The sequence below is a fragment of the Vipera berus genome (assembly GCF_964194415.1).
Source record: "Vipera berus genome assembly, chromosome: 5".
NCBI lineage: Eukaryota > Metazoa > Chordata > Lepidosauria > Squamata > Viperidae > Vipera > Vipera berus.
The window spans coordinates 72,520,400-72,544,135 of record NC_138207.1 but is presented as its reverse complement, the minus strand read 5'-3'; the positions used below and the strand labels follow the sequence as shown (position 1 = coordinate 72,544,135).

Sequence of the window (23,736 nt, the reverse complement as noted above, 5' to 3'; positions counted from 1 at the left end):
TTCCTGCTGAGGTTGGTACACTGAGAAAGCTGGTGAGTGGTCAGTAAGGATTCCAGCTAACCAAAAGGAAACTGCAAAAAATGGAGCAATGAGATTTCTTACCTTTGACCCATGTCCCTGCTTACAGTTTTCTGTACTACTAATATCAATGTGAAAAAAATGAAATAAAGCTTGAGGATGAGTACATTAATGTTTTTAACATGTTCAAAAATATTTACTATTCCATCAGGGTTGAATAAAGTATGTGGAATTATACAAGTCAAGATTTATACATTCCTCCTACCACATGAAGACGAATACATTTTTGGCAGTTACCTGGAATATTCTTCATTTGAAAATCGATCAATATGTCCATCTATATCATTTGGCGGTGGCATAATATCTCCATCAGCATCCCACATATTCATCCCCAGGTTGCTAAGGAATTTCAAAAGAGAATATAACACATTTTCTGCTGAGGATACAATGAAAAAAGACAAAAATAGTGTGATTACACTATTTCCAGTGAAAGAAGGGAGAAGTTCTCAGCAGGATTTATAGCATAATTCTATTGATTATAGGATACTTTTTGTATAGTCTCTCCCTGAAACGGCTGTACTCTTGTAGGTATTTTCAGTCAGCATATCAGAAATCTTTTAGGGTTCACTATTTGTTTTCCACTTTACCAAGCTGTATATTTGGTGCCTCTTTATAAAATGTTTAAAAAGGCAATGATTATTCTGCCTGTTGTGATCAAATTCAGAAAAAAATAAACACTGAAGCTTATTTAAAATGTGTCAGAACAGAAATGGAACATACTCAACAAGAATAGGACTTGACTCACCTTCTCATTGGCTGAGTTTTAAGATCTGTCAAATATATATGACCATCCATATGGTGACCACGTGCTTCTCCAAAAGCTAAACAGGTGGCAAGAACATTAGTTATGTGAAAACTGCTCTCAGTGAAAAATGGACAAGACTGTTGAAGAAAAGTTGAATAGCAGCACGTAATTCTAGAATCTGACTTCAGTTTTTTTTAGAATTTTAATAATATGCTGATACCAGAAATAACTCTTTCAAAACCACAACTGCAACAGGATGGTTCTCATATAAATGTTCCTATCAGCTGAGCATAGCAAATCGGGAACAAGACTTTGTACACCTCCTCCTCTTCCCAAAAATATTTTTTTCTACTTAAGCACAAGCAAAGATTGTACTTAATATTAATTGTTACTAAACTTAGCCAAAGTTCTTATTTAACAGTAAATTGAAACTTCCTGGAATTTGCCCCAGTTAAGTGGAAATGGTTATCAGAAAGAAGAATATTGAAAACGTTGTCATAGTAACTGCAGTGACTTGAAACTATATATATTTGGATTTCCTCTTTGTACCACCAAGAGAGAAAGAAAATTTTTTCTTCCTACAATCTCTGCTTCTAAAATAAATTGTTTGCTATTGCATCCAAAACTAGCCAATGCCTCTCACTGGAGTCCTATATATACTTCTTTTTCAATCACAAAACTTATCCATTGCTATGAACATTTCTTGTATGTCAGCCACAGGACCATGATTTTGACAAGTCAATAAATATATAATAAATATAGAGACTAATGTACAGGTAGACCTCAACTTATGAACACAATTCAGCCCAAAATTTCTGTTGCTAAGTGAGACATTTATTGAGTTTTGTCGCATTTTATGACTTTTCCTGCCACAGTTGTTAAGTGAATTACTGTAGTTATTAAGTTAATAATAAGGTTGTTAAGTGAATCTGGCTTTCCCATTGACTTCTGGCTTGTCAGAAGGTTGCGAAAGGGGATCATATGACCCTGGGACACTGAAACCCTCATAGATATGAGTTAGTTGCCAAATGTTTGAATTTTGATCACGTGAGCATGGGGATGCCGCAGCAGTCATAAGTGTGAAATATGGTCATAAGTAACTTCAGTGTTGTAACTATGAGCTGTCAGTAAACGAACTGTTGTAAGTCAAGGATTACCTATGGTAAGTGAATTGCTTATTCACTAGGCATTTTTGCAAGGAGACAATGCCACAAAGTCAACTTTCCAGAAAAACTGCAAGCAGTATTAGGTCTGGACTACCTAAAGAAATTATATGAAACACTTCTCCTTTTATTATACAAGTGCAAAGTGCTTTCATTCAAATATAGGAAGGGAGGCCATATCCATTTCCAGTATGGAAATCCTGCTGGAATTCCATGAAGCACATTTTTGTGTTATGAGCCTGAGAACAAAAGCAGGGGAGAAAATTTTTCAGTTCACATGTGATACTTTGGGAAGTGGTATGTTGGTTCTCCGTTACAACAGCTCATTCAACCAAACAGTATTGCATAACTTGGGATTCTGTTAAAATGGCACGCAAATACCTTGGATTGCGGTTTCTGGATCCCAACCTTCAACATCAATAAGATATCTAAAGAAACATAAATACAATTATGGATGACCAAATTATCATTGTAGTGAAAGTAATTATTTAATGTTTGCTGTGACACTTACCTGCATATAAGGTAACCTGTTCTATTAATTCCATTAGTACAGTGTACTCCAATGAGTTTCTCTATTGGAAAAGCAAAATGAAAATTAAACAATGCAAACATATGTTAATGCATGATATAAAGAAGGGTGTTTTTGTAATGCTCTTTAGTAGATCTGTGCAATTACATTTCTCTGAAACTTTGATTCAGAACTGGAAAAAAAATGGGAATTTGGGGGCAGGTTGTGCGACCTCTGCTGCATATACGTGATCAAGAAGAGGCAAAACTGATAGGACCAACGAATTCTTAGATTGTGACAGGGGTGGTCTAAGTCTTAAGCTGGCTTTTTCTTTGGTTAACAGGTGTTTTATGCTATTAAAGTTGACACTAGAGGTGACAGCTTTGTTAATTGGCATGCAGTTTGGGTAGTCTTTGACTTAGCAACTGTTCAAAGTTACAACAGATCCCCGCAAAGCTCCTTACAACTTGCCCCACCCTGCAATCACGTGATTGCATTTTGGGCATTTGGCAACTGGCCCGCATTTATGGCCACTTGAAGCACTGCATATTTATGACAGTGTTGCCAGAAACTGGTGTTACTCCTGGTTACTGGCAAAAAACAGCCCATAGAGTATAATTGATTTGTTTAATGTCCACAATGTTAGCTTTACAACTGCCATGTTTGCTTAACGACCACTGCAAATTAAAAAAAGTAATATAATCAGGTTGGTTATGTGAGGACCCACTTTATGATTTGCAACTGTTATTGTCAGGTCATAAGTTGAGGATTACCTGTATATTAGGTAGAGAGTAGCACTCTTTTATAACCATGTGGGTGCAAGACACCCCATTCCATCTTCTGTGTAGAATGTAGAAACCTACCTCAGGCTATGTTTGATGTTTCTGAATTAGAATAATATGGACATATAAGGGTAATTATTCCTATCTGATACCCAACCTATCTGCCCAAATTCCAATTGTTCTGGCTCTCTAGTATGAAATTATAAAGGCTGTTATTTACCATTGTCTGCATTTTCCCACAGGAATTTTCTGACCCATTTTTTAAACTGTAGAATAGTAGGATCATCTGGGACTTCAAGTCCTACAGTAAAAAGTTTCTTATACTCCATACTTTTGGGCAAATCCTAGCAATGAAAAGATGAACAAATACTACAGTTAAAATAGTAATTGATTACTATATATCTCTAAGATTCAGTATTTTAATATTCAAAATTAAGTGCACAGTGGCATTAAGTGAATAATCCTACTTTTTTATGTTGCAGCAATCTCAATTTATATTAGTACAAGTTGACCTCCAAAGACGAAACTCAATGTAACTTCTATGATGGAGATCTTTACAATTTTTTCTTCCTCACCTCATTCCAATATTTAATAGGAATTCTGGTAGTGAGAGCACCTTTGAATAAAGCAAAACTGTTGTACTGTGGATGTGACAGCATGGCTAGTGTATTGGTTTTAAGTGTTATCATGATCCCACTCTGATGTCACTTGAAATTCCTTTTAATATTAGTCCTCAACTAACAACCATACAACCATTCAAAGTTAACAACAGCAATGAAAAGAATGATTTATGACCGTTTCTCACACTTATGACCATTGCAGCATCCCCATAGTTACATGATCAAAATTTGGACGCTTGGTAATGGCTCATATTTATGATGGTTTGCAATGTTCCCAGGTCATGTGATCACCTTTTGCGACCTTCTGACAAGCAAACTCAGAAGCCAGATTCATTTAATGAGTGTGTTCTAAGTTAACAATTGCAGTGATTCACTTAACGATTGTGCAAGAAAATGGGGACAAAACTCACTTAACAACTTCCTTGCTTAGCATTGGAAGTTTGGGGCTCAATTTCATTTGTGCTTAGATTGTAAGCCGCCCTGAGTCTTCGGAGAAGGGCGGGATATAAATGGGATTAAAATAAATAATAAATAAAATAAATAAAATTGTGGTGGTAAGTGAAGGGCTACCGTATAGCATTGCCTTTTTTGTTTGTGAAGTATTGGTGATTTTCTTCTCTGTGATTTGTGTTTTAATGTGTATTTTTTCCAGCTTCTAGGGAAGTTACATGACACAAAGTGCATCTTTCTCTCTAGGGTGCTTCCAGTTCTGCGTGCGGCAATCTAGTATTACAATATTTTTCATTCCAAAATCCTAGTGCATCTATCTTTTGCTTCAATTTGTATCATATACCAAGCTCTAAGCTCTCAAGAAAGGATATATCTCATTGTACTTTGCAAAACATGTTTGACATGGATGACATAGTACCATTAACTAGCATAATGCATTCCCCTTTTTTTTCCTTTTAAACTTCCTCCTTTTCCTGTACTACTTACAACCTACCCCAAATTGAAGGGACTTTGAGTCATTCACCACATTAAGTAAACATAAAAACCTATTAGGAAATAACTAAATTCATATGAATATAATTTTTTTTAAAAAAAACACACACACAAAATAAAGGCTAAGTTATAAACCATGATCAGCATCCAGAGTCAGCCAGGTGAGCCCAAAACAACTTGGGAATAAATTTATTATAACCAGACTACAGATCTGCAACAAGGCGAGTGCTGTGTACATTCCTTGGGGAAGATCATTCCATAAAGTTGAGGATGCTGTGGAGTGGCGATCCCCAACCTTTCTGGCTGTGTGGATTGGCAACGGCAGCAGCAGCGATGGTGGGGGAGGAAAAGATGGGTTTGTGCCCAAATGGAGCTTCATAAGCTTGCCCGCCACTTGCGTGGCCAGTTCCCAATGGGCTGCAGACTGGTACTGAGCCATGGACTAGGGTTTGAGGATCTCTGCTATACAGAATACCTACTGTCTCTCTCATGCCTATTAACTTTCAGCAGGCTTTCTCCCAGGTGGGTGGGTTCATTTCCAGCAAGGCATTGCCTTTATTATAGAACAGTTCCTCTGATGCTGAAGACTGAAACATTCCATAACAACTTTAACTATTTCTATATCATTATTGGGGGAAAAACATGGCCCAAATGTTTTTATTAACCCCAGCAAATACTAATTTACTATTACCTTGATATCATAGTATCTTGTTGTATATGTTAAATCAATGATTAAACCAAGTTCCATATTGAAAGCTTTCACTGCAGCAATCAGATCTTTTGGTGTAAACTTTTGAGTTGGTGTAAGTCGATGATTGATTACCTAGGATGCAGGGGGGAAAAGTAAGTACAGTAGGGAAAGATATTCTTATGCAGATAGAAAAATCTGACTCATTATTTTTTTTAAAAAATAGTTAAATTGAAAACAAAACATAAGCATTCATAACCATCAGGTAATTTCTAAGCAAATAAATAATTTATTTAAAAATAAATAGAACAGCTAGCAGTCCTTTTGAGGACTGAAGTTGTTTTTCTTTTTACTCTAGTTGTATACTGTATATTCTTTTACCACAGGCTAGTATAGGGATGACAATAATAAATATTTCATATTTTATATCCCATATTAAACAAATGCAGACTCTGAAAGCATTCATCCAATGCCATGATTCTGAATTAAACATGAATAAGTGAAGTTACTTGTTCTACAGAGAAGTCGGTAAGCAGTGTCTAGGCAGAGTAGGTATTGTGAAGTAAACGTCTTTTATGTTGGCATTTCCATCATTTTGAAGTATATTTCACCATGTATAACTCTGTATATTCTTAGACATTACTATTTGTCAGACACAAAGTTGCTTCAACAATAAGATTTAATTTAATAAATAAATACATTTAATAAATTTAAAATTTAATAAATAAATACACAGCAAACAGAAACACCCTTTCTTCCATTTTTGAGGAACATAAATATTAGAACTAGGAACAGTGCTATTCAAATTAGAAAAAATGTGTTTCACCTATTATGTTTTCAAATTAATTCAGATGTGAACCTTTTCATCGGCTTTAATGAGCAAGCAAAGGCTAAGTTACTTGAATAAAAATGTAAGAGGAGTAAATGTACAGCATATGTGTACACGCATATGTGTGTAAATGCAAGCTTATGCATAAACAAACTAAATGAAATAAAAAGAAAACTAAATATGTTTGTAAAAGTAAAATGGGGGGAAATGTACTAGGATCTAATTAAAAGTACCTTGACATTGAAGTGCTTGAAGTGAAGTTGATGAATATGTGCATGAAAATACAGGTTTAATTATTAGTGAAAAGTTTTATAATGTATGCAAAAACTATGAATTGATGTCATTGAGGTTGCTGTGGGTGTTATTTGAAAGCAGAAATCCATTGTTTGGTGACAGCGTGGGGATTGCTGCATGTTATATTTCGGTGAAAGACAATAATGGAAGAACCAGGGGGTGAATTAGAGGGAATTTTGTGCAATATTCTGAATAAATTTGATCATAGGAAAAATGCGCAAACATGGAATTGAAGGTTAGCTATTTAATGTCAAAGAGTATCAAACTGTAAGTTTATTAGATTTTAAAAAACTGAGGAAAGATATGGTTCCCTCATTAAAATAAATGCCGACCAAACTATGGAGTATTAGTGTAATTGGTGACATCGAGGGACTGTGTGAAAACCATATAGTGTAATTGGTCTTATTTAATAGTACATTAAAGGCATTTATCCTCTGAAGGGAAAGTTAATAGTTAGCTGTCCAGGGGTTCAAACGTAACTACAAGGGTGTTACATTTTTGGCCAGTATACTTTGAAACATCTCTTTAGAACTGAATCTGTAGTATTGCACCGATTCTATTTATAGTCAGACATTGATTATATAAAATGAATCTTCCTGTATTGATTTCCTTTTGTAGTTAATATAACTTCATAGAAATAGTTGTATACATACTCCTTTTAAGGGTACTTTAAAAGCAATGAATCGAGTTCCTGGTATAGGTTGTCCAACTGGTGATACATTCCTCCATCTAATAAAAAGAAGACACATTTAAATATAGAAATGTTAAAAAAATATGACAATATTTTACAGAAAATCATAGTGCCGATACAGCAATTCACATTACTGAACCAATCACTCATGGGAAGAGAACTTAGGAGTCGGAATCTACAGAAGATATAGTGAACTGGAAACTGGGTTCATCCACCTCAATCAAAATGACTGTTTCTGCTAAAATTGGTATTTTTTTAAAAAAAAAGTCTACATGCATTTCTCAATTCAATGTTGCCAAGCCTTAGGGGCCTTATATACACACACTTTTTCATACTCTTTGCAAGTATGCATAAATGTTTAATGAATTCTCCTCCTCCTTTTTTAAGTTTTCAGAAAATGACAGTAATGCAAAACAAACACTCCCATCCCAACTAGGCATGGGTTTGTTTGTTTTTTTGCTTAAACAATGGGTTTGTATGTAGTTTGACTATGGTATAAACTAGTGGGGTTCGTATATCAGCCTTTGGAAGCTTAAGTGCACGGTCTATTTATCTTTGTAAATAGAAGAATGCACTGGATCTCATGAAATCTTAATACATGATCCAACCACTTGTAAACTCCATCGACTTCAGCCACATTTTAGAGTACTGTAAGAAAATGTGTCCTTAATGTTTTGCTTGATATACAAGTGATACATAAAGCTACAAGCAACCCTCCCAAATCTTGGCCAATGTTTCCAAAGCCCTTCCAAGAATTCTGCCATCTTTGATTTCTTAAGGTGACAAATCAGGGAAAAGATATATGGGTGAACAATTATATTCAATTTAAATGAAATTCAAGACAATGGATTTGTGTCTGGTCTCATCAGCTTCTACACCTAGCCCACGTATTTCATGAAAGGTGTTCCTCAGCCAAGTGCGGTCTCACACACACAGACACAAACTTAATTTACAACAATAACACAACCCAGAATGTGGTACTACTAACGTTCACAGTTTTTACATTTCCTTTGTTTTTTTATGGGGACAAAGGCAATGAAAGGAAACATGTTCCATAAGTGGAATCTAGTATAGCATGTTAGCTTTGGGTTCAAAAGAATGGAGATCCTCCTTAATTTAAATAAATGCTAAGAAACGCATATGCATATTGTAACATCATATATGGTGTGACACATTTATTTAAATTAAACTTGGAGGAAATACAGAATTATTTGCAAAAGTTATTTAATATATTACACATAACAATTTCTTTCCTCAAAAGATTATCTTCTGATAAGTCTAGGTTATATTACATAAAACATTTATAAAATTTAAAAGCGCAAGGTTATATTAATCTATTTAGAAACCTATTAAAACATGTATCATCAAATGAAGTCATTCTGTTCTAGCATGTTTATTGCAAACTGAGATCTTATGCAGCAGCCCCAAACTAACATAATGCACAACATATTCTTTTTATCAAGATTGTAATACATGGAAATCCTGCCATACCACATACATACACATATGCATAACACAAAAAATGAATCATTAAATAAAAGCACTAATTTGTGAGAACTGTAATGCAACTCAATAATAATACAATTACTATTGAGTGAGATAATTAATTTCAAAGTAGAAACTCTACTGGTTATGGCTGGAATAAAAGACTGTGGATTGATGAGATTACGAGTTAAATCATCTCAGAATGTACAGGTAGTATTCAACTTATGACCACAACTGAGCCCAAAATTTCTGTTGCTAAGTGAATTTTGCCCCATTTTATGAACTTCTTTGCCACAATTGTTAAGCGGATCACTGCTGTTGTTAAGTTAGTAACAATGGTTAAGTGACTCTGGCTTCCTCATTGGCTTGTCAGGAGGTTGCAAAAGGGGATCACATGACCCTGGGACACCGCAACCATCATAAATATGAGTCAGTTGCCAAGTGTCTGAATTTTGATCACGTGACCATGGGGATCCTGCAATGGTCGTGTGAAAAATGGTCATAAGTCACTTCTCCCAACAAACTGTTGTAAGTCAAGGACCACCTGTATATGGAAGTTTTCATGAATAGTTTCTTTTTGCCCATTCTTTTGTAATTAATATATTTCTAGGACATTTGGTGATAGTTATAAGAGGGGAAGTAAGAAAGAGTTCAGCCAATTAAGTTCCTGGAATGTTTTTGTGGGTCTAAGAATTCTTTTTTTTAATCTTTTCAGGGAACTTTCCCTCAGCGATCTTGATGCTAATGCCCCTGAGAGAGGAAACACCTGAACCAATTTTCAATAGTGGTGCCTGTTTATTTGCTTTCCACTTTTTCAAAGAGGGTGAGGTGATGGACCAGCCCATCTAAGCAGGTTTTCAGACTTCATAAATATTGCTTTTATCAAAAGTAACCAGTTCTTCTAGTTACAGATTGTTTATTTTCAAAACCACAAAAATCTCTCCACAGCGCTTATTTTTTTATTTATTTTTATTAATTATGAGGATGTTTATATGCTGCCGAGTAAACCTAGCAAATTAAAAAGAGAACAAGAAAAAAGAAAGACTCAGGTAGCAGTCGATGAAACACAGCAATGATGGAATTCTCTTTAAACAACAATAATTACCGTGTGGCTGAAGTAACGTTTCATTTGGATTGCTGAACACCAACAATATATATCTGAAATTTCATATGAATGACTAAAATCCAATATATTCTTCAGTCTTAGTCATATTATGCATGTTTATATTTGGATGAGAATATTTATAAAAATGAAGTACATTATTCACTTATAGTTGTTTAAACTTTGCAATTATTTTATCCTGCAATCAAAATAAAAATAAGTAGTAAGATATAAAGTTAAAGATGTGCAAGGAAATGACATGGTACTGTTTATTAATTTTTTTTAAATTTTTATTTTAATTCCATTTATATCCTGCCCTTCTCCGAAGACTCAGGGTGGCTTACAAGCTTAGCAGTAGCCTTCATTCTATGTATATGCCTGCTTATTAGGGCTTTCATACACCCCCCCAAGCGGCATTATTACAAAGTCAGCTTAATTGCCCCCAACAATCTGGGTCCTCATTTTACCTACCTGGGAAGGATGGAAGGCTGAGTCAACCTTGAGCCTGGTGGGATGCGAACCTGCACTAATTGCAGGCAACTGGTGTTACTTAAGGAGGCATTAGCCCACTGCTCCACCAAGGCTCAAATTCAATGGACTAATTTGTTTTTCATCATTATACCACTGATCCAAAGTAGAATAAGTAAAAATATATAATATGGAAAAAAATCATCTCCTAAATTCTAACTACAGAGCAGCATGAAGAGCTAAATTGTCTATAACAATTAACAGCTTGAGATTGTAGCTTTCAAGAGATCAAGCTACGAAGTTTTTTCTGTGCAGTGCCATCATCTCTTTGTTGTATTTATTAACTCAGTTATTTCTTGTTATTGTTTTCAATAGCACTTACTGGAATCGGGGCTAATCTGGTTCATTAGCTTGATTTTTCTCATCTAATCATTATCAGAAATATATTCATTTATTACATTTATATGCCACCCACCTCATTCTGAAAAATGACTGAAATAATACTGCCTGATTGTTCATGAATAGGTTATAGGACAGGGGTCTAGGCGCATTCCTGATTATAAGCAGCAACTGCATATATATATATTTTTGAAAGCTAGAAAACATACAGATTCTTAATGTAGATAATTTCAGTTTGAGGAAGACATCAGTGCAGGAAATATAGTAGAAATAAGGACACAAAAGCCACTTTGTTCAAATGCTTTTGTGAAACCAATCTGCTTTCACAACTGTCCAAATTATCAACCATGTGCCAGGAAAATGACACTCTCAGACATGATCAAACTGCAAAAGGCATTATTTCTTTAGTCCCACCCCTTGGTAAAGACGTAAGGTTTTGTATTTGTAATAGAAAAGCAGAAGTTGGGTATCAGGTAAAGAAATTCTGTTCTATGCCTCCGATTCCAGGAAAACCCTGGAAAGCAAACCAGAAACATTTGCCCTGGTGGTCTATTTGTTTCTAAGGAATAAGGAAGAAGTTTAACTAGAAATAGTACAGATTACTTTTCTCTTGAAGGTGTATTGCTACGTAAACTTTATTGTTTCTGGTATCTAACATCATTAAAAGAAATTCATCAGACAACACGGAACCATTTTACGTCAAAGCTGTCTTTAAATTGGAACAACCAGTATCATGTTGTTTGTCCCATATTTCTGGTTTTTTCTGTTGGAGATCCATTTAAAATGCAGTCTAGTTTTGAAATTGTTACCTCTTCAACTACTGTTTTGCATGTAACCAAAGTTGAAAAAATACTTTAAAGTAATAATGTTTAATTTATTAAAAAAATCTGTGACATTCTCCCAGAAAAAGGGAGCAAATGAGCTGTTTCTGCTAATTACTTCACAACTATGGAACCAGGAAACGGTACTATTTAATCTATTTTTCCCTCATTTTTTTTCCTTTTAAATTGCCAGAGAGAAACAAAGGTTTTGGAATCCCTATGTTTCTCTCATAAGGGGTGGGGAAGGCTGCAAAATGAGGTCTTTCCATTCCGGTGGCAGCAAAAATTGCCAAGCTACAGACCATGTCAGGAGTCAAGAGACCCAGAGGGCTTCTAAGTCTTAAATTCTATCTGATGGGATCAGCTCTGCTGTTATAGATTCAAAAACTAGTTTGCTATTTTTCAGAAAAATCACTTAAGACGTATTTTGTCAACAGTACCTGAAAAAGAGAATATGAAATTGTCCATTTCTTAAAAAATAAAACAAGATTCACAATTTTGCTTATCTTTATAACTACGGTGAAAGGATTCACACAACGTATTATCTGAGAAAAAGCTATTATTTAAAATGACTCAAGTACCCTTATTTTTCATATGTGCGTATATAAACTTACTCTAGGTGTACCCTTAGGATTAACTATAGCTCAAACACAAAGAACTGAGTAGAAAAATTTTATTGGACACTCTAGTTAGAAATACAAATAAGGCAAAGCCTTGAAGCTGACCCTTGTTAAATTCCATGACTGAAGCTTTCCAATTATGGACTGACAAAATATGTATGTATTTGATGCTATGTGTGGTTGTTTATATAAAATGACGAGGACGGTGGTTCATAAAACAATTAGCACCTTATATAAAGATACCAGATTATTAACACAAACAATTCATATAACAATGCCAAACAATAAAAACATATTATATAACAATGCCAGATATCTGAAAGGATTTAAAATTTTATTTTCACAGAATATTTCAGAATTGGTTGCAAAAAACAGATTTAAAAAAAACTGACTTAGCTACACGTTCAAGCAAATTACTCTGTATTTATAGAGGTGTTTTATAACATTGTCTTTTGACAAAAGAGATCCTAAAACCTAAGGAAATAATGAAGACTTGTATTATTATAAAAACAACTATATAAAAGCATATTTATTATTACTTCGACTATTACGGAAATGACGGCTTCATTAACAATGTAGAAATTGATGCTGAGATATTTGTTAGCTTGAGATATTTATGAATAAAAGCTAAAGATTATTAAGTATTCATTTTTTAAATTTTTATCCCACATTTATTATTTAATAAGTTACTCAACACAGTGAATGCAGATAATGCTTCTTCCTCTTCCTATTATCACAACAGTCCTCTGGGGTAGGTTGAGCTGAGTGATTGCCCAAAGTCACCCAGCTGGCTTTCATGCTTAAGGTGGGAAAAGAACTCACAGACTCCTTGGTTTATATACCAGAACTTTAACTATACTTCAAAGTGGCTCTCATATATATAATGTGACAATCATTTTATATTACATTAATTATATTATACTGCATTTTATTTCTCATATAAACGTAAGAGAAAGTTCCTTACAATAAAAAGTGCTTATATTTACAAATAATACATCCACTGTAAAGAGATAATTCAATTACAGAATTACAACTTTCTTTCACTTTAATTTATTAAGCCAAACTGCAAATAGTTTTAACAGGCATGGGATGAAGATAATAATGTAAATTAAATGACTATAAACTCTGTATCACACTTAGGAATACAAATATGCAAAACAAATCAAGTATATAACCTCAGAACAAGCTTCAATAAATTAAGTGACATTTTTTGTTCCACCATCAAAAATAGTCATTTCAAAGCATACTAACAAATGTCTGATTTTCCCAATTCACAGAAGACCAAATAAAAAGATATATTTTTAAAAAGAGTATCAAAATCTTATGTACTCAATGTGTATTTTTTACTTGTGTGCTGCTATTTGCACATATCTACTAGAAATACAGAGAAGGTGAAGTATGAGTTTAATAAAAAACTGATTTTAACTCTTTAAATGCTAACTGCTATCACAAACCTCAAACAGTAATGATTTCCAAGCTTCAACATGCACTTGTTGTTGTTGTTAGTTGCGAAGTCGTGTCCAACCCATCGCGACCCTATGGACAATGTTCCTCCAGGCCTTCCTGTCCTCTACCATCTTCTGGAGTCCATTTAAGCTCACGCCTACTGCTTCAGTGACTCCATCCAGCCACCTCATTCTCTGTCGTCCCCTTCTTCTATTGCCCTCGATCTTTCCCAGCATTAGGCTCTTCTCCAGTGAGTCCTTCCTTCTCATTAGGTGGCCAAAGTATTTGAGTTTTAGCTTCAGGATCTGGCCTTCTAAAGAGCAGTCAGGGTTGACCTCCTCTAGGACTGACCGGTTTGATCGCCTTGCAGTCCAAGGAACTCGCAGGAGTCTTCTCCAGCACCATAGTTCAAAGGCTTCAATTCTTTGGCGCTCAGCCTTTCTTATGGTCCAGCTTTCACTGCCATACATTGCAACTGGGAAGACCATAGCCTTGACTATACGCACTTTTGTTGACAGGGTGATGTCTCATGCACTAATAGGGTACATATGAATATCACTAATGTGTACTGAGCTTAATTTGACACAAGTTATAATTATTACCATGCTGAACATATGTATAGCTCAATGCAGAATAGTAACTGTCACAGCTATTATTTTTGAACATCAAGTTACCTAATAAATCTGCTCTTGTCCATAATCTTATTTTAGGTGACTGGTACCAACCTGACTGGTATTATCAAGACCTGGGTGGGCCCAGAAGAAGATATTCCCCTTTGGTTAATATATCCATTGTGGTTTTAGGTTTTGCATCAGCTGAGACCCCAGGGAACGGTGACTATTATTACCCACAAGTTGTTGAGGGTGCTCTGAGCTCTGCTCTGCAAATAACCAAATAGGAGAGTCTCTGGTTGAAATTAGGCTTTTAGAAATCACTGCTACTGAACTGCCCTCCTTGCTGCACAACATCATCTTTGCTTGAGTTGCTGTATTCCATTGCTGGGATTGGGATGAAGTCCCTGAGGCTGGTAATTCTCAGGGACTTTAGCCCATCTCCTTGGAGACACTGGCTTAGGAGCTCTTTGCTTCCAAGCTATGCTGCACCAATCCTAGGTTTCTGAGGCCTGACGCATACTAGGGATTGTACATTAGAGTTGGTTTTTCTCTTGGGCAATTATGATGTGATCTAGTGTTGGAGGATATTACTATCAGTCCATTGGCATGGACTGATCACTCTATGGTTGCCCTCTTGCTCATTGGTGCCAATCACTCCAGCAGGTTGATAGGGCTTGTTCAGTTTTGCATCCAAGGTGACCGGATGGATTCTGATTACATAGTAGCTTGAGATTTTCCTTGAAGATCAAGTAGGCTGCTCAGCCAAGGTCTTGGTTGCAGCTTGGAACAGCTCAGTGACCGAGGCCTTGCACCCATAGCTCCTTTGTGACCTGAGTGGTAATCCCGGGGTGTACTTTGATTTCTGAGGAACTGCCAGAGAGATGCCTAGAGTTGGTGGAGGCAGACAAAGTGCTAACTGTACTAAACTGTATTTGGCTGAGGGAGGCAAGCCATTATTTCTCTGCCCTTATTGTGTCCATAGATACCTGCTTTGTCTAGACTAGAGTGATCCATTTTTTACTGGGAGACACATCCCAGGAATATCAGAAGCTATAGTGATAAGTATTCATGCTATCTACAGATAATTCTGATTCACTTAAATAGATCTATGTAAGCCTTAACCCTAGCATTGCCTGGTTTACAGACATGTAATGTTATCTGCCCTAATACTGTGACTCCTGAAAAGGTCCTCCAAACTGTGAATTCGGTCATGTTTTTTAAAGCTCTCCCTGAGTTAAGATGGAGGTAACCTGTGGTTGTGGCCCTGCAATGGTATTGGTCTTTCTGATGAAGGTGACAGTCTCTCCAGTGTTGAAGGAGGCAGTGAGTATACCCCTTCTTAGGGGCCCATTGCTGGATTTTATATTGTGGAAGTTACCATCCAGCTTCCAACCTTCCCTTTGTGAAGAAGGTTGTTGAGAAGGTGATCAGAAGCAGTTGCAAAAAGTCTGGATCCATTCCAATCAGATTTCAGGCCAGTACTAAGACAGTACTGGTTGCACTGGTTGATGGTCTCTAGCAAAGCTGAAATGAAGACAGTGTCGCCATCCTTGCACTGATAGATGCATCCTTGCATCTATCAATCACGGTATCCTCTTGCACTGACTGTGTGAATTGTAAGAACTGTGTTGCAGAGTTTACATCCTTCTATAGCAGTCCTTCCTAGTCTCAATCTGGACTGCATGAAGTTGTCACTGTATTAACCACTCTCTGGAGACTGTTTGGGTCTGGATGGAGAGGAACATATTGAAGCTTAACTCCAATCACACTGAGTGGCTGGGCTATTTAGGCCTCCTAGGTTTGGGACATTTTCATCTTTGGTCTTAGGTTGCATTCTCCCATTTGAGACTAGCAGCATCCTGGTCTTGCAAGCTACTACTGAAAAGGCCAGTGAGTTATGACCAGGATCATTGTATAGGTTCACCTGATGCACCAGCTGCACCGTTGCCTTCACTGCAGGCTCTTCAGTTACTCATGCTCTTATTATCTATGATCACTAATGCAATGCAGGCTCCATAGAACCGTCCTTGAGGACCATCCAGAAGTTTCATCTGGTTCAAAATGCAGTGGCACAGGCGAGTTATGGGCTTCTTGCATTCTACCCATGTCATCACTGCTTCACAAACTTCACTGGTTACCAATTGGTTTCCAGGTGCAATTCAAAGCGCTGATTATTATTTATAAAACCTTTCATGGAATAGGTAAAGGTAAAGGTTCCCCCGCACATGCGTGCTAGTCGTTTCCGACTCTAGGGGCCAGTGCTCATCTCTGTTTCAAAGCCGAAGAGCCAGCGCTTGTCCGAGGACGTCTCCGTGGTCATGTGGCCGGCATGACTAGACGCCAAAGGCGCACGGAACGCTGTTACCTTCCCACCGTAGTGGTCCCTATTTTTCTACTTGCATTTTTACGTGCTTTCGAACTGCTAGGTTGGCAGAAGCTGGGACGAGTAACAGGCGCTCACTCTGTTACGCAGCACTCAGGATTCGACCCGCCAAACTGCCAACCTTCTGATCGACAAGCTCAGCGTCCTAACCCACTGAGCCACCGCTTCCCTTTCATGGAATAGGGTCTGGTTATTTGAGGGAGTGCCTTTCTCTTTTCCTGCCAATTCAATGCGATTAGGCAGACTGGGTGTAATCTGGCTCTCTTAAGTCAGATGTTGCCAATTTGTGGGAACAAGGGACCAGGCCTTCTCTGTCATAGTTCCTGCATCCCCATGATGATACATCTGGCTCCTATTCTTTGAAAGTTCCCTAAGTCTCTGAAAACCTGGATCTGTTCCCAGGCCTGGGCTATAATGTTTGTGAAACCCATGGCAATGTTTTGGTTTTGGTTCAGGTGGTTTGACGGAGCACTTTTTTAATATCATGTCTTCTTTCAAAGTTATAAACTGCCCAGAATCTTTTTAGAATCATGTCACCTTGAAATTTAATAAACAGCATAACAAATACTAATCTTAACATTTTTTTTCTTATATTTTTGGCTAATAGTTTTCACAATATTTCTTTCCATGTTAAGCTATCACTCTCAATGGTAAATTCAACATTTTGCTGAATGTTGGGACTACTAAACTGATCAGTTATATCCATTTTAATTACCAAGAATCTTCTCAGCAGTTAATTATTCAACTGATTCAGAAAATAAGCTTTCCACGTTCAATATTACCGTACTAAGAATTTCAAAAACTCTGCATTATTAATAAAAACAAATAACACTAGCAACATTGATAATGAACAAGGTAAGAGGGCAGTAGAGGAGGAGCAGGAAATAATTAAGCAATAAAACTCCATGCTTAATATGTTTTTGCTTTAGGAAGTAATATAACAGAACTAATTTTAAATATACTGCATGGTAATATCACTTATGTTTTGTCTTTTAATATCATTTCTGCCAAAAATTCAGTGAACACTGAAGATAGTCACACTAGCAAGTTCATTAAACATCTTTTTCAGTAAAGCATGTTTTTTTAGCTTTAAAAATGTGTTCAGGTATTTTGCATGTCAGAAGAACAGAAATAATGCAACATCTTTGTAGGCTAAGTTAAAACTATCGGACGTTAATAAAATATAGGGTAATTGCCACCGGGACAAAAATCTTGCAAAAGAAAACTAAATCACATGCCCAGGTTAAGGCCAGTTCTATGAAATTATAGAAAGCATTCTTGTTGAATCTAAAGGTAAACTGAATACCATGTAATAAACCTAAGCCATTGCAACAGTATTTTGTTATACTGAAGTAATCTTGGTATCAACCTTCTATGCCATGTCAATGACATAACTGTGATTATAGAGTTAATTTATTCCAAGTCCAAAGTTGAGGATAAAGGAGGAATAGGAGATACTGATGGTGCATTATAAAATGTGGGATAAAATACTTACCTGGGGGATGGTAACCTGCATGCTCATGTTATCATAAATACTTACCTTGACTTGCAGTAGATTACAAAGATGTTGTTGAGGCAAGAGAGAACCAGGTGGGGCTGTCAGAGCCCTCTCCCCTTTTATTTCTCTAGGCAGTACTTAGTGATACTTACCCATCAGGAATAGTATTCTTCTTTACCATGCTCAATGCTGGAACGGACAAGAGCCGGAGGAAGCAGAGAAAATGGGCAGCACTGCAGCAAATGAGAGAGAACCGCGCAGTTAACCTGGTGCAAATCTTTCTTGAACTCTTATAGATTTGCCCTGAAGGACCACAATAGATGTGGTTCAGGCAGATTTGTTTTGAGAAACCCAAGTCTCCTCCAATTATGCTTGGAACACAGAACCAGGATCAGCTTTTGAAACCAAAGGCCAAGGGGATAGAGTCTTTTCTCACCATTGCTGCTTTAGCATCTGCAAGGTCCTTCTTTAATGGTTGGGTGTACTTGGAAAGGAGCATAACTGAGAGAAAAGTAGTAAAGCAGCCAGGGTGCTTTCAAATTCCTTTGAATGAATCAGCCCTTTTGTTTTAAAGCAGTGGGTGTTTTTTTTTTTAACAAACGTGGCCTGTTGGACTTGGTATAGGCCAGGTTTCCTGCTTGAGCAGGTGGTTGGACTAGAAGACCTCCAAGGTCTCTTCCAACTCGTTGGCCTGGACAGTTTCGGCAGGAAACCTAGGGGCAACCCCATTGGCTGTTAGCTTACCTGGCCAGGTATATAAGGAGGCCAGGTAGCCCTCATTCCCCAGTTCACTTCCCCTTCCAATAAAGAGCTGAACTCACACACCGGCTGGCGTCTCTCTTGCGTCGGACCCACTACACAATAGTGGCGATGAAGGTGGCATTGCTGCCGACCAAGAGCTGAAGTCACTGGGGAAACGCTCCGCGAGCTGAAGGGAAAGGCATTTTTCCTTCTTTCCCCCACGACCGCCAGCCGAACCGGCAACGCCAAGCGCCACATCCACGACCAACTGCCGCCATGGCTAGAGCCGGTCAACCCCGTGAATTCGAGACCCGCCGCCCCGAAACCTGGCTCACGTTGAACTGTACATGCGGTTCAATCAGATATCGGAGGACGGTGCAAAGGCGGCTGCTCTGCTCTGCCTTGGGGGACCAGCGCTGCTGGAAGTCGCCGCGAACCTGTTCCCCCAGGAGGCCATCAACACCGTCGCGTACCGAGACCTCGTGGCCAGGCTCAACGCACATTTCAGGCCCCGGCGCTCCAAGGTGGCTGCACGGTCACAATTCGAGAAAAGGGACCAGCGCCCCGACGAGACCGGCGCCGACTTCCTCGCCGCCCTGCGGGAAGCTGCCGTCGCTTGCAGGTTCACAAATTTGGAGGAGCGACTACGGGACCGGCTGATTTGCGGCCTACGCGACAGGCGGTTGCAGGAGCGCCTGTTCGAAAGAGAGGAGGTCTCTCTCCAGGAAGCCGAGGACGCCATCCTAGCCCACGAAGCGGCCATCCAAGCCTGCCAGGGAACCCGACCCGGCAACCAGGCAATCAGCATCCACCGGCAAGGGGCCACAGAGGAGGACGACCTGAGCATCGACCTCCTCCAGCGGAAGTCGACCCCCCAACCAGCGAGCCAGACAGGCCCAGGCCTCCCAGCAACACCGCCGTTCCCCAGAGGTGTGCAAGGTGTGGTGGGAACCACATGCGCAGCCTCTGCAAGTTCCAGTCCGCCACGTGCCAGGCCTGCAAGAAAACAGGCCACATAGCCGCCGAAACTGTCCAGGCCAACACCCCCTGGTGGCTGTTGCTATGCAGGTGCCTGCATACATAACACCCAGAATTCCCCAGCCATGGCCTGTTGGACTTGGTATAGGCCAGGTTTCCTGCTTGAGCAGGGGTTGGACTAGAAGACCTCCAAGGTCTCTTCCAACTCTGTGAACACTCAGAATTCCCCAGCCAGCATGCCAGGATGGGGAATTCTGGGAGTTGATCCGCCACCTTATACAGTAGCAGCCAATTTGAAAAACACTTCTAGAAACCAGCCCCAGCAATCAAGAGGGCCCTCTTTTGGTTTGGCTTCACGGCCAAGCAGCCGACGAAATGGGAGATCCGAGCGACGCAGTCAAGTCCCGACGGGCGGCTGTCCTATGGCTTTAAAAGTTAACGAGTTAGGGTAAAATGAAACGTCTGCAAGAACAAGAAGCAAGCTCGGAGAGCACCAAGGACCCTTCATTTCAACCCTGAGCTACAAATATTCTCCTCCACTGCTACACGGAACGATTGGAGAGCGGAGGAGCAGGGAAGAAGAGCTCAGACTCGTCTCCCGCCGGCGGCGCAGCCAAACTGCTCGCGGGCCAGCCGACTTCAAACGCCAGCCTGGAGGACGGCGAGACCTGACGGCAGCCATCCTGGTTGCGGGGCGCCAGGGACACCCTAAAGTCCCAGCAGCTTCCTCGCGGAGGATGGCGTTGGCCCACCACGGTCAAGGCGGCGGCAGGTAGCTTTCGATTCTCGAAATTTGGGGGCCTTGAAGCTACCGAACCGCAGCTTCGCGAAGAACTACAAGTGGGCTCGGAAGCCGCGGGCGGTTAGGAACTTGGCAGCTCGTACCCTCAGGCAGGAGTTTGTTTCCAAACAAAGCGACCCGGCCCGGCCACAAGAGAGCCCTCCCGATGCTTTTTTTTTTTTTTGAACTGCGCAGGCGCCTCTAACGTCAGCCGGGTGAACGCAGGGGTATTGGCGGTTCAACCACGGCGGGTTCTGTACGCATGCTCGCGCGGGTTTGCCCGGTTCTCGAAGCCGGCGAGGTCCGAGTCGGGGAAAAAAAAAAAATCTGCTTGGTTCTGAGCCGCGTCGGCATCGCCCCCTTCAGGTGGAGGAGAGTTCGCGCGCATGCTCAACGTCAAAGCGGGCGGGAGTTAAGTGAGAGCGGGACGTTTCGCTTCTTGGGAAGGGGTTCCGCTTTTTTTTTTTAAAAAAAAGAAATGTGGGCCAAGATGTGAGGAGGAAAAACTAAAAAAACCGGTTCGTTTTAGTTTCGTTTAAGCTCAACAAGAGGCAGACAGCTGGCAGTGCTGGCTATTGGGGCACAGTGCAGCAGAAAAGAAATCATCCCTGTTCCTGAGGAGAAAGTGGTTACACTTCATGTTTTTTCCACCATTGCATACAGTTATTTCAACAGAAGTCTGCGCATTTTGGGTAAATCCTATGTCTTGTACACATTAAGAGCTTTGAGAAAATCCAGAAAGATAAAAAAATTGGGGCCAGACAAGGTAAAATAACAAGTTCGCTGTGAAAAGGAGTGCACCATTATCCTGATCAATATTTTTCTTTTCCCAGTATAAAGCGTACAATGGTTTATTACAGTCCTTGCTTAAAACTATATACAATTCATAACTGATTTTTATTTAGTTAATCTCTTGGGCATATTCTTAACCACTTTGCTTCTGAACAGGCTATGTCTTATGTCTGGGATATTTCAGACCAGGAAAAAAAAATTGGAAAAGGGATTTCGTATGAAGCAGAATAAAGTACTCAACTGCAAAGAATATTGATAGTGGTGGCATATTAGTAAAAAGCCAAATTGAACTGCTTCATATACAGTAGAAAAATATTGATGGTGGGTTTTTGTTTGTGTACATATGTGTGTGTGTGTGTGTGTGTATGTCTACTTAAGTGACACAACCTCCTGCCTCCCATTTGTTTAATGAGTTAGATTGAAATTGGCATCAATGTAATCAGCATTGGTGTTGGTATCAGATAGATCTCCTGGGGAAGGGCTTAATAATTGGAATGCCTCAGGTGGGACGTACAAAGTGTCCTGCTAGCTGATTTTAACATTGTGGCAGGAATATAAGAGAAAGGAGTCTTAAATATTGAAGTAAAGGTAAAGGTAAAGGTTCCCCCGCACATGCGTGCTAGTTGTTTCCGACTCTAGGGGCCGGTGCTCATCTCCGTTTCAAAGCCGAAGAGCCAGCGCTTGTCTGAGGACGTCTCCGTGGTCATGTGGCCGGCATGACTAGACGCCAAAGGCGCACAGAACGCTGTTACCTTCCCACCGTAGTGGTCCCTATTTTTCTACTTGCATTTTTACGTGCTTTTGAACTGCTAGGTTGGCAGAAGCTGGGACGAGTAACAGGCGCTCACTCTGTTACACGGCACTCGGGATTCGACCCGCCAAACTGCCGACCTTCCGATCGACAAGCTCAGCGTCCTAACCCACTGAGCCACCGCGTCCCAAATATTGAAGTACCAAGTCATAATTCCTTGTATCTTTAATTAGATGCAAATAGACAATGCCTGACTGAGCTGATGAGCCAGTTGAAGTAGATTGATGTAGACGGAGGCAGGCAATGGTGATCCTCTAATTAATATGACAAGAGTTAGGCTTTGAGAGAAGAACAGTGGAGTCTTTCTTGAAGAGACCCTTCCATATGTTACTGATTGGTTGGTTTATTCATTATTTTAGAGGTCAGCCAACTTCAAATGACTCGGCAGCGTACAATTTCAGGGCAAGGAACAATAAAAATTAAGAAATCAATCATAGACACCCAGAAGAGAGAAACCTATATAACAGCAGCAATAGGAAAAACTTTACAGGGGCTAGATCAAAGCTGAACCAGTGAAACCAAGTACAACATATGCATCATAGATGAGTGGAGAATTCTGGAAATTGGAATCCACATATCTTAAAGTTGCCAAATTTGGAAAACCAATTTGTTTGGTGTAAGGCCAGGCTTGGGATCTGAGTCCTGGTTGTTCTGCCGCATGATCTTCCACGTAGGAAATAGGTGCATCTCTCCACAGGTGTCTGAGGCAGAGGAAAGTGACAAAACATCACAATGCAAACTTCTTTTATTTGTTTATGTGCAATGCTGTGATGCAAGTACAAAGTGGAGATTGAATTGTGACGTTCCAATAACACTTAGATTTATATACCACTTCACTGTTCTTTACAGCCCTCTCTAAGCGGTTTATATTCAGCATATTGCTCCCAACAATCTGGATCCTCATTTTACTGACCTCAGAAGGATGGAAGGCTGAGTCAGTCTTGGTGAGGATTGAACTCCTGCAATACTGCATTCTAACCACTGTGTACATTTAATATTTTGGCGTCATTGTTTACAGGAATGGACTCCTATACATAATCCTGCTGATTTTACTCAATCTGAAGCTTTTGATACCATGATCCCTTCCATTTTTTATGTTGCCCTTACAAGATTGCCCTTTGTGTTGATAATCGGATCAAGTAAGAAAAGTATTCCAGTCTTGCATAAATCATTCAGTCACTGCTGCTTTATTTTTTTTTCTGCCTTTCATATTGTCTAATATTCTTTGAGGAAGAATTTTAAAAGAAGTTTCTAATGCACAGGATTTTTTTCAATATAGTGGTAGACAGCAAAGCTATGTAATATTTTGGATTTGATTTTCAATTTGTGCTTCAGAGAATGCAAGGTGTAAGCATAGCACCTGATGGGAGCGCTTTAAAGTAACTGTCCTATTGAAAGGTGGTGCCTTTATGAGTAAAATACCATGCAAAATTAGTCATTTCTTGTAAATAGTTTTT

The 23,736-nt window shown here is 39.1% G+C and overlaps 1 protein-coding gene across 3 annotated transcripts in view; it reads right to left on the bottom strand.

The window, feature by feature from the left end:
• The window catches only part of LOC308668502 (uncharacterized protein), a 31,369-nt gene extending 10,501 nt beyond the window's left edge, over positions 1 to 20,868 (bottom strand). For 2 of the 3 annotated variants that reach the window (XM_081328495.1, XM_081328497.1), the window contains exons 1-9: positions 18,613 to 18,881; positions 18,329 to 18,409; positions 7,303 to 7,378; positions 5,530 to 5,661; positions 3,497 to 3,620; positions 2,498 to 2,558; positions 2,368 to 2,414; positions 824 to 899; positions 316 to 417 (exon numbers count right to left, since the gene is read on the bottom strand). In XM_081328495.1, coding sequence (XP_081184621.1) covers positions 316 to 417; positions 824 to 899; positions 2,368 to 2,414; positions 2,498 to 2,558; positions 3,497 to 3,620; positions 5,530 to 5,661; positions 7,303 to 7,378; positions 18,329 to 18,409; positions 18,613 to 18,629 — 716 coding nt within the window. In that variant the 5' untranslated portion in view covers positions 18,630 to 18,881. Of the gene's footprint in view, positions 1 to 315; positions 418 to 823; positions 900 to 2,367; positions 2,415 to 2,497; positions 2,559 to 3,496; positions 3,621 to 5,529; positions 5,662 to 7,302; positions 7,379 to 18,328; positions 18,410 to 18,612; positions 18,882 to 20,780 lie in introns of those variants that run through there. The other variant, XM_081328496.1, reaches the window with a different exon arrangement.
• Positions 20,869 to 23,736: the final 2,868 nt, after the last annotated feature.